The sequence below is a fragment of the Coptis chinensis genome, chromosome 3 (genome assembly GCF_015680905.1).
Source record: "Coptis chinensis isolate HL-2020 chromosome 3, ASM1568090v1, whole genome shotgun sequence".
Taxonomy (NCBI): domain Eukaryota; kingdom Viridiplantae; phylum Streptophyta; class Magnoliopsida; order Ranunculales; family Ranunculaceae; genus Coptis; species Coptis chinensis.
Genome location: NC_141458.1, coordinates 103713731 through 103724751, shown reverse-complemented (window position 1 = coordinate 103724751; position 11021 = coordinate 103713731). Strand labels below are relative to the sequence as shown.

Sequence of the window (11021 nt, the reverse complement as noted above, 5' to 3'; positions counted from 1 at the left end):
ACCAAGTCCAATTAGGGGGGTAAAAAAGGCCCTCGGCCCAGCCCATGGGCTGAAAAAGTCCTCATGCAATTCTCACATTTTGGGGGGAGGGTAAGGGCCTAGATGTGAAAGCATAAGGGCGGCCCTTAGCCTGACCCTCAAAGGTCTGGTCTGCATTAAGGCCCTCACAACTTTTCTATGTACTTTTATTTATATTTTGTTAAAAAGTACGTAATTATATAAATAACAAAATGAAAAGTATGTTTTACATAAGTTAGTGCTTTGTGTAGGCTCCTATAATGTTATATGAAAAATCTAGTTCAAAATAACAAATTGTTCCATTGTCGGAATATGAACCCGGATATCACTTCTCTATGTATTAATATAAGCAAGAATATATAAAATATAAATTAGAGTGATGTGATATGATCTTTGGTATATGATAATGAAATTTTTAATCAACTTCAACTAATCAAACACAAATTATTCTACAACTTACAACACCACATCAAATCGTATTTTTTGTCACATATACATTTCTTATTGATTCATGGAATACAACAACACATAAAACCTGATAACGAAACTTTTGAATTTTATTATCTTACAAAATTTAGCCAAATTATTAATTAAATACATTAACCAAAGTCAAGATTGAGGTAACCTATTATTTAAACATGATAATTAATTCATCGTGTATCAATTTAGCAAGATTATATTGTAAATAAAGAGTTTAAGAGAGTAATCAAACTCGACCCTCAATTCTCTAAAGAGAGGGTTGAGGTGAGGGGTTAGGGCTTCACAATTTTAGTATTGGCCTTCATAGGCCCGCCCCTCATTACATGAGAGGGCTGGGTTGGTCCCGACCCTCAAGTCATACGGGCTTCATGGTTTGAGGGCCGGGCCGGCTCATTTTACACCCCTAAGTCCAATAGAGCTGCCAAAATGGTGTCACATAGGATTTTTATACTTTTTAGCTTGCGAGCCAAATTTGGCATGCCAAACATATGAAAAACCAGTCCAATGGTTTTTTTTTTTAGCATTTTGTGGAATTGATGGACGGATGGAAGACTTTCTGCCGTCTGTCACTATTCACTTAAAAATAAATAGTAAAAGTGAACAATACCGTGAATAGGGGTGGCAATTTTGTACACGACCCGCTAACCCGACACGAAATTAGCGGGTTTGGGTTGGAAAAAAAAAAGCTTTTGGGTCATTTAAGGGTTGACCCGCCAAACCCGTCAAATAAATAGGTTGGGTTAGGGTCACATATGTTAACACGAGAAACCCGTTAGTAGACCCGATTAGTTCTCGGGTCTAATGGGTCGGGTCATCAATCCGTGACCAGTATAACCTGTTTTAAGATAAATTTCATTATCCCAACAACCTAAAATAAACGACTAAAAGGAGAATGATTAGTCGTCATATTGATTCATTTGATAAATATATGTTTTGTTATTCAATTTTCATTGATATGTAATTAAATTATTGATGGTTTTTGAGAATTAATATATATATATATATATATATATTTTAAATATGTTTTTTTGATAAATAAAATTGTAAAATACTAAATATTTTGCATACATATTGTCTGTAAATCCGATCCAAAACTGATCTAAAATCTCATCTATCATCCAAACTACCTAAAATAAACGACTAAAAAGAAAAAGATTAGCTGTCATATTGATATTCATTCAATAAAGATATGCTTCATTATTCAATTTTCATTAATATGTAATTAAATTATGGATGGTTTTTGAGAATTAATGCATATATTTTTATATATATATTTTTTGATAAATAAAATTGTGAAATACTAAATTTTTTGCATACAAGTTGTCTATGAATCCGATCCGAAACTGATTTGAAATTGACCCGTTGGCTTAGCAGGTCACTCGTTGGGTAACTCCATTATATAGGCGGGTTGGGTTTGGGTTTGACAAACTTGACACGATTAGTAATTGAGTCAGGTTTGAGTTTGCTCTCCTAAAAATATGACACGACACGAATCCGACCCAACACGACCCATTGCCACCCCTAACCGTGAATAGTGACAGATGACAAAGTTTTTACCGTCTGTTGCAATTTAACGCACGAGCGACAAAGTTTTTCTACTATTCGTCTCCCGGAACTTATTTTACAACAGCTACTAGACAAAGGTCACAAATTTAGCTTGATATATCATACCAACTAAATTTAAGACCCTTTTAACAGCACTATTGGAATGGTTTTTGGTTTTTGGGGTGCTATATCGCCTTTAGCATGGCACCCTTGGACTTGCTATAACAAGGTGGCTTTAGAAGCCTAGGTGAGTCGGGGCGAGTTTCACCTACGTGGATAAAGGTGGGCCCATATAAGTCAGGAAGCAAAAAAGCAAAAGTGGCGTCAAAACAATCTTCTTTTCCGCACTTTCTCACTCGACTTTAACAGTCTTCTCCTCATAATTCATTAAACGCTTCTCAATTTGAGCTATCGAACAAGGTACGTCATCACATACTTAACCTTAAAATTTGTTTGTCTTTAAATGCTATGCAAACATATATATTATTATTATTATACCTTTTTATTTATTATTCAATCTCATTAAAACTTGGTTTTGTTCAAATTTAGTTTATAGTATTAGACTACTTGTTACTTGATCAGTTTATGTTTAGTTTGTATATATACAGTAAAGTTTTAGAATTAAATTAGAAACCCTAGGCCAAAAGGTAGTTGATGCATCCAAAATATGTGAGCTCTAAAAAAGAACAAAAGCAAATAAGGTAACTGAGTGTTAACTGTTAACAGAAGCTCGATTTGCTCGATACTTGAGGACAAACAGAATTCTGTCACATATTTATACCAAGTACTCCCAAGGATGTTGCACTTAATTGACTTCATTTCTAAAATGATTTTCAAATTCTTAATTCCTAATATTGATGTAAAGGAGTTCCAAGTTTTAGGTGACTCATTGCACGAGTCCATGGTGGGGTAGACGCGGAGCGAAGTACAACTAAGATAAGGCCAAGTTCAGGCAAAGATAGACTAAAATAATGTAACCTTTCAACAACTTTAAGCGGTTTCAAATTGCTTATAAAACATAATGAAGATGATTAAACAGTCTTTAACACAATCATTGAAATGAGACCAAAAGTGATTAATTAGTCGCAAAGTAGTTGATTAGGGAAGAATAATTGTGACTCTGACTGATAATAAGCAGAAAGTGTAGACCTACAGTCTGGCAAATGCAAGAACGTGGGGACCTACTTGAATATGATAAACCGATAGAATTCTGCTATGAGTTTTTTAAAAGGTGAAATTGAAATTTGTCGATAAAGGGTGGCGAGATCATGGTTATAGGCCTTACATTCCTAAAAGTAGGCTCGATGAGACAATATATATATACATGGACGTTGATTCTTGTCCCCCCTGATGTTTCATACCTAACAAGTTTTCCTTTGCTTAACACGGTAACACCTCATATATATGCAACACTTAAACAGTGAAGATCCACAGTAAACAGGATGGAAACAAGCTCTAGAAAACCAAGTTTGGGTCTATAATCTATTAATGCCGATTCCAAGCATTTGATACAACACGCATTAGGATTTTGAAGAGCATTTACATTTACAGGTAAAATAAGTACAGACATGTAAAGGGAATTGTTGTAATGTACTAGTTCCTGATCTGAAAATATTTTTTGCAGCTGCTGTGGAGTAAGCATTAATTTTAAGTAACTGGGCACTGAATACTCAAAATCTGAAACTCAGTGACCATTGTAACTGACTAAAACGCCTTTGCATACTTTAAAATCATCTCATACACTGCAAGGCAATGGGATAGTTCTCTGGGGTATAATGTCATATTTCAAACAGTTGCCCACTGTTTTATTTGTATTTAAAATTGGCGCCCTAATAAACTATGCATTTTTTCTTCATAGTTTACATGAACAAAGGTCAGGCGAAAAAACTTTCCCCTTAATGGTTCAATTACCCCTAGACGCTATAGTTGTTCGATTTTGAGAAGTTTTCGAGCTGAAGTTCGATTTTTTTTCCCCTCTTTAAAATTAGGAGTGCATTAGTACATTTAGTTACTGCTCAAATTTGTAGGATACCTGAATTAAAATCACTTTGGAGGATCTTGGTTTTATCTAGCCCTGAACAGGCGAATGTATGATCTGTCGCGAAACGATTATACTCCAAAAGGAGAATAAAATCTAATAATCCAAAACCCTAGAATGAAAATATCTGATTTTGTTGTTTTTTAGGAATTTTATCTTGGTTCAGCTGGCCTGCACGACCTTAGGATTAAGGGCACTTTAGAGCTGTCACTTGCCCTGCATAACCCTCAATAGACAGCACATAATTTTTAACTTAGTTTATTAAGCTTGATTTGGTCTCCTCTTATGTTAAGGAGACAAATGAACCACTAGTTCATTGCCACGAGGTCTCTAATGTATTCTGTTTAAAAGTGATGAAAAGCATATTTTTGTTAAGTAATTTTAATTTATAATGACACACAACACACAAGATAAAACCTTTTAGGTTGTAAAGTTATATACAGACCAGGGCTGGTAGTCTGCCGCAAGTAGATTGTAATTGCTAGATGATATCCCACAAGTGACAAGCCACACAATACCAATGGTCACAACTCTATGGTTTTAAACCAATTCAATCACACTGGTTTGGGACTACATGTTTAGGGAATTTGGCGAGTCATTTGAACTTTTTATTGCGAGAAGGTACTCTAAAAAACTCGGAAGCAGGATAAAAATTAAAACCTCGTTCTTAAAGGGAAATAACAAAGAGTTAAAACACTAATCAATGTAACAATACAAAGTAATATGTTGTTGGATTGTAAATTTGTAATGCCGTATTCCCATTGACCCTAGCTGTTTTTGGTTTTTCAGTATTTGCAATCAAAGAAATGCTACACACTGGCAACTCAGAAATGAGTTGCACTTCTACCACTGTATTTTCTATGGAGAAATTATGCTAAATCCGATATTTCCTTATATTAAGCTCACTTTACACCAAATTAGGTATATATTTTTTATTTTTTTGCTAAAGACCAAGACAGGTCATTTTTGTGAAAACTGATAAATACATAGTCAGACCAATAGAAACACAATAGCATATTACTTACTGAAAATAATAAAAAGTATTACAATGGTTTGATTTGTAAAAGAAAATGGACCAGTTCCATGACGGTGTACCTGTCCTTGTGGTCCTTATTAGGATGGAGGAAACTACATCAAATAAGTAATTATATATATGCTTATATGCATGAGTGAGACCTGTAAAGTCTAATGCAGAAGTTCTTTTTTCTTTTAGGAATTTAATAACAAATAAATAATTATACATGAGTGAACAAGTCCAAACTACAGTTTCTTTTAAATATATGATGATAAAAAGTCCTTCAACCATAACGACATGTCTCACGCACACTAAAGTGCATTTCACGAAAACTACAGTATTATACAAAAATTCATTTGCATACTTCATGTTTAAGTCAATTAATTTACATATTATTTAATTTCTCGGTCTTTTCATTAACCAGTGGAGGTTTTTCAAATAAAATTTTCAACTCAAACACGACAATGTCAGAAACATGGCGAATGCCAAAGGCCGGCCTAGGACACACCAGTTGAAATGGCTTCCAATTGGCGATTTGCATGAAACAAAACTCAATAACTGCATTTAGAGGCAAATGATCCAATGGCAATAATTTCAATTTTAGTTTATTTTCTTATTTTTGTTTTCCACCGTATTTCTTGTCGAGCCTAAGACATGCAGTTAGGATGCTTAGTTTGTTGAAAGGTAGGTGATCCTAATAGCATATATTCAAGCGATGATCGATTGACACTTACACTGTCAGGTCATTGATAGTCATTACAGTCATGAAACTTCTTCCTAACACATTTACAGCTTCCTTTGACTCGAAAAAAAAATAAATTGCCAACGTGTCAATCAAATTAGCTAATTTTGATAGATTAGATGGGCTTTCAAGATTACTCTGTAAGTCTGTAGAGAAGAACTTGATCTCAGGGAACAACAAGGCCAATGGGCAAATATGCTTTCGCTTCGTAACATTTTTGAAATAAAATAAAAATAAACGCCGTTGTCGGGGATCGAACCCGGGTCACCACGTGACAGGCGAGAATACTCACCACTATACTACAACGACGTTGTTGATAGCTTGCAAATACTATTTCCAATTCTCAACACACAAAGCTTCCTTCTTCTCTCGGGTTTCCAAATCATCAAAATCAAAATAATAGGATTTAGATAGTTTGTTTGCTTTGCAACTCGGTCCTTAATCTTTCCTCCACGAAGCAGAAGAGTTCGTTCTCACTGGTAACCCTTTATATGCGAATTATTAAACCCATATTTACGGTAGATTTTGACACCATCATTATGCAAGTTTATGATGATAATGTAATTGTAGCTTCTATTACAAGTCAAAGTTCAGAATGCAAGTTGCCAAAAGTTCATATATATTTGTTGTTGAATATAGTCTGAGTTTTATATATCAAGTTTTGTTCTAATTTAGGATTCGACAGTTGTTTTGGAAAATTGTAAGAGTGTTACCTGCATTTACTATCCATATGTTAGTTCGTGTTCGTTTGAATCAATTAACACTACTTGGTTGTTTAATTTTGCTGGTTAACACTACTTGGTTGTTTAATTTTGCTGGTTAACACAACCTTATGTTTAGATTCTTTTTTCTTTTTAGCTTATGTTACCATGTGACCAACTTCTATGCTTTGCCCTGAGTCTTTTAGAATGAAGGCAGTGGTTACTGCAGTCCCTTTCTGTGCAGCAAGGCAAGTTTAAAACAATTTGGCTTTTGGTAGACCATTTGTTAAGCGCGGTTTCTGTACTGCTTAAGCTCACATTTGTATGAAAATGAAACTTTGTTCACTTTTTGCAAATTTTGAACAGTGTTTATATAGTTTGCTAAATAGAATAATGCTTCCAATATGTTGTACGAGTGTATGACTCTGTGTTTTTGAGTTTCAATTCTATGAATCTACTTATGAAAGGCCCACTTTGATGCCATACGACTTTCTTTGTAGTTGACCACTAGTTTTATAAGATGACAAGCTGTTTCGAATTTTCGATTACTCAAAAGTCAAAACACCTCCTTCCTTTGTTCTCTCGCCTGTTACTATTTTAGAGTTTCGAATTCATATTAAATTGCGACTGGTTTTAGAGTGCTTCTTTTCTTGGTCTTGTTCTGCACGAAGCTGAGGTAATCCTCTTTTTCTAATCTTGAGGGCGTGATACAAATTTCATATTTAGGGTAGGTTTTTGTTTGAAACCATGTTGACTTCAAAGCACTAAACCCCATTGAAGAATATATACAAATATCTATTTGGGTTTTTTATATGAAGTCAATTTGTTTTGGGGGGGTTTTTGTTTTTTCAAATTTCAACTATAATGTCCGGAGTCAATATCATTATTGTGATGAATGTTTTTTTACAGAAGTTTGAATTTTTATGGCACTGGTGGTATTCTCCTATTCTACGTATTAATGATTTTATTTTTCTTGTTTGATTACAATTTAGAACTAGTGTAATTGCTTTTCTCAAATTTTGGGAGAATGAAAGTAACACCATTGGTGTTCTTCACTGCTGTCGTTGGTCGTAGTTTTAAACTAAATTATAGTTACACATAGGAATTAGTATTTTCTTGTAATTTGGTTGTTGGTTTAGGTGTCATACAGCAAAAGTCGGGTATCCCTATTTTTTTCTTGTTTGTGGCTTGGGTTAAGCATTCTATGATTCATTTATTGGACATTTATTCGTTCCCATGGGATATTGTACTTTTGTATGATGGTATGATTTAAGGGGAATGTGCTTAATAACAGTGAAATATGTTTTTGTCTGGAATACAATTTTGTTTGACAGATGGTTGGATATATGCAGGAGTGTCATTATGAAGTTTAGAAATAGGTATATGGTAATGGAGATCTTCTTGGATCCTAACAATGACATTGGCAAAGAGGACCCAATTATCGTGACAAGTTATAATGTAACGAAAGCAGTTAAAGACAGCATTCTTTTGAACTTTGGGGAGTGTGGTTTAGCCACAACGATGGGATCATTCTCGGGTAAGTAAATCTATATTACAAACTGCTTCTAGTAGTAGTGATGTTCGCTAGTTCACTTTGTTACTTCATTGTTCTATGAATTGTATGTTGTGTGTAGTTACATACGTGAATCCCATAACAAAGCTTTGCATCATGAGAGTCTCAAGAGAAACATTCCAAAATGTGTGGGCTGCAATCACCATGGTCAGAATCATTGGAAATTGTCCAGTGACATTCAACTTACTGGACTCCACTGGTGAGTCTAACTCTTGGTTTTGGATTATATTTAAAAGCTTGAAGTGAACTTGTCATAACTATTGATCTTCTATCTATCAGAAGAGTAAAGTTTGGTTCAGTCAGTAACAAGTATATGACTTTTCATCTCATGGGTAGGGCGAGTAGGTACTCGTCCCTGACTCCCTGTTATATATGGATCGTAGCAGGTGTTATTTTTTGTTCACTATTATTCATGTTGTGTCATTGATTGTCCCTATCATTTATGAATCACACTAGGTGTTAGCTTTTGCTCACCATCATTCAGATTGTGTACGTCATTGATATGGGGCTGGTGACATGAATAATATTTTTATCATTCAACTCCATCCACTTAGAGTTTTTGCATAGCATTTGCCTTTGATTAGAACTGAAGTAGTCCTCAGTGGTGCAATTAATGGTCATAACTGTACTTGTCTAGTCACTCTCTTTTTGGGATATCCTTAAATCCTCCAAGAGTATACAAAGAGTGATAAGAAGACCGAACAGCACTCATTGTGTGGTGGTCAATGTAGGGGCAGTCAGAAGCTTTGGCTTTGTGATAAATAACGAAGGAACAAGATTTATTCAGCTGACCACAGACTTGTGAGATATCAGACTACTCATTATCCACACAAAAAAGAGGAAAAACGATATATAAGTGTATTGATGAAAATTTCCAACTTGAGATCCAAAACAATCTCTTAATTACTTGGCCAAGAAAAGGATAGAAGAAATTATGAAACAAAGCCTGTGAATTATCTCCCAAGTGTGGTCTCAAGTGTTTCCCTATTTTATTCTGATTACGAGATGAGATGCATACCCGTTATTTCATTTTTGTTTTTACATGTTTTGTGGGTATTGTTCCTAAACTAAATACAATCACAGTAGTTGTTTTCTATATTTTGGAAATGTTTCCACTCACTTACTAAATTCAGCAATAAGTGACAGTTTTGACATGTTTTTGTAACAGGAAGCCTCAAAGTCCTCAAAAGCACAGCCTTGAAGTGCGACGAAGGGAAATTTGAACAGTACAAGCAGTTGGTAGGAGATAATAAACTCACAGCTGAGACCACTCAGAAAATGCAGAACAGTTTTGAGAAGATCAAATTCTTGAACTGAGGTGTTAAGGACGATTTTTCCTATTACGTTCTGAATGACAAGGGAGACGGGGTCATGATCCGACAAGTCGCTCAATTTCTTTGATACAAAGAAACATGCTGTTTTTCAGTTAGTTTTGTTGTTTACATGTTCTTGAAGATGAATTGTTGTTCATGTATATATAAGAGATAAGAGCAAAGAATAATAGAGAATTGCAGAGCAGCCGAGTCGTCATTGCGTGTTCCTGGTAAATTAATAAGCAAAACATAAATTAGCAGTTCTAGAGTACGCCCTCTTATAGGTGCGCTGGTACAATACACCCTTGATTATAGACTCTGCCATGATGGAGGGCCTAGATGTGATAGCGTAGCGCAGGTACAGCCAGCGTATTCTAGAATTTGGCAACATAAATTTAGGCCCAAACACAAATTGGCCAAACACATAAATTGACCAGTAATTTTGGTTTTAGGCAGGGATAAACAGTAATTACGGTTTTATGACAAAAATGGGCTGACCATCTATCATTAATAACTAGGGTTTGCCTACAGCATTGAACAACTCGTCGCGCTTTGGCGCCAGAAAACCCAATCAAGGCCAGCCCAATTGCCTATTATTCATAAATCTAATAACATCAATTGGGCTAATCTTATATGAAATTATTAAATGTCAAAAATTTAGAGCTTAAGATTTAAATGAATTTAAAATACTTAAAGTCTAATGTAAAATTATGTCAAAATAAAGAGTTGTTTTATATGAAGTCAATATTCTTCAACTATTACACATTTTGTAATAAGTATTTTTGTTTATGTTTATTTTTTTGAATTATGGTAAATGATTTTCTTTATTTCTTGATATATGTGTATATTACTATATATATTAGGAAAAAAAACCAAAAGGTTTAACAAAATTCCCATCGCCACAAACCTCTAAATTATTTGGATTATATGCCAATTTATCATAATTTATCCGGTTTGAAAAATATTTTTTGATAGATTCTATGATATTGATTTGGGGCCCAAATTATTTGGCCCCACACCGTTCCCCACACCGTTCTGTTTTATTAGACATGCAAAGCAAACAAACTATCTAAATTCTATTATTTTGATGATTTGGAAACCCTAGAGAAGAAGGAAGCTTTGTGTGTTGAGAATTGGAAATAGTATTTGCAAACTATCAACAAAGTCGTTGTAGTATAGTGGTGAGTATTCCCGCCTGTCACGCGGGTGACCCGGGTTCGATCCCCGGCAGCGGCGTTTATTTTTATTTTATTTCAAAAATATTACGAAGCAAAAACATATTTGCCCATTGGCCTTTGTTGTTCCCTGAGATCAAGTTCTCTTGATTGACACTTTGGCAATTTATTTTTTTTCCGAGTCAAAGGAAGTTATAAATGTGTTAGGAATAAGTTTCATGACTATCAATGACCTGACAGTGTAAGTGTCAATCGGTCCTTAATCTTTCCTCCACGAAGCAGAAGAGTTCATTCTCACTGGTAACCCTTTATATGCGAATTATTAATCCCATATTTACGGTAGATTTTGACACCATCATTATGCAAGTTTATGATGAATAATGTAATTTTGTACCATCATTATGACTGAGTCATTGTAGTT

General features: G+C 34.6%; 1 protein-coding gene and 1 non-coding gene across 4 annotated transcripts; both read left to right on the top strand.

The window, feature by feature from the left end:
- The first annotated feature begins 2205 nt into the window (after positions 1 to 2205).
- Positions 2206 to 9630, top strand: LOC147512383 (putative ribonuclease P/MRP protein subunit POP5). 3 transcript variants are annotated; one of them, XM_086595355.1, is made up of 4 exons: positions 2206 to 2463; positions 7892 to 8076; positions 8174 to 8311; positions 9281 to 9630. In XM_086595355.1, exons 2-4 carry the CDS (start codon positions 7902 to 7904, stop codon positions 9427 to 9429), a joined length of 462 nt encoding a protein of 153 aa, XP_086451481.1. In that variant the 5' UTR covers positions 2206 to 2463; positions 7892 to 7901; the 3' UTR covers positions 9430 to 9630. The 3 variants fall into 3 exon arrangements, with proteins under 3 accessions (XP_086451481.1, XP_086451479.1, XP_086451480.1); XM_086595353.1 differs by lacking the exon at positions 2206 to 2463 and adding an exon at positions 6183 to 6317; XM_086595354.1 differs by lacking the exon at positions 2206 to 2463 and having other exon boundaries at positions 7874 to 8076.
- A 959-nt stretch (positions 9631 to 10589) lies between these two features.
- On the top strand, positions 10590 to 10661 carry TRNAD-GUC (transfer RNA aspartic acid (anticodon GUC)). Its single transcript has one exon. It is a non-coding gene; the product is annotated as a tRNA-Asp (tRNA).
- The last annotated feature ends 360 nt before the right edge of the window (positions 10662 to 11021 follow it).

Bases quoted from the DNA above. Each gene is read 5' to 3' on its own strand.
- LOC147512383 (XM_086595355.1), top strand. From the start codon at position 7,902: ATGAAGTTTAGAAATAGGTATATGGTAATGGAGATCTTCTTGGATCCT. The intron at 8,077-8,173 runs GTAAGTAAATCT...TGTTGTGTGTAG, and splicing joins AACGATGGGATCATTCTCGG to TTACATACGTGAATCCCATA. The intron at 8,312-9,280 runs GTGAGTCTAACT...TTTTTGTAACAG, and splicing joins CAACTTACTGGACTCCACTG to GAAGCCTCAAAGTCCTCAAA.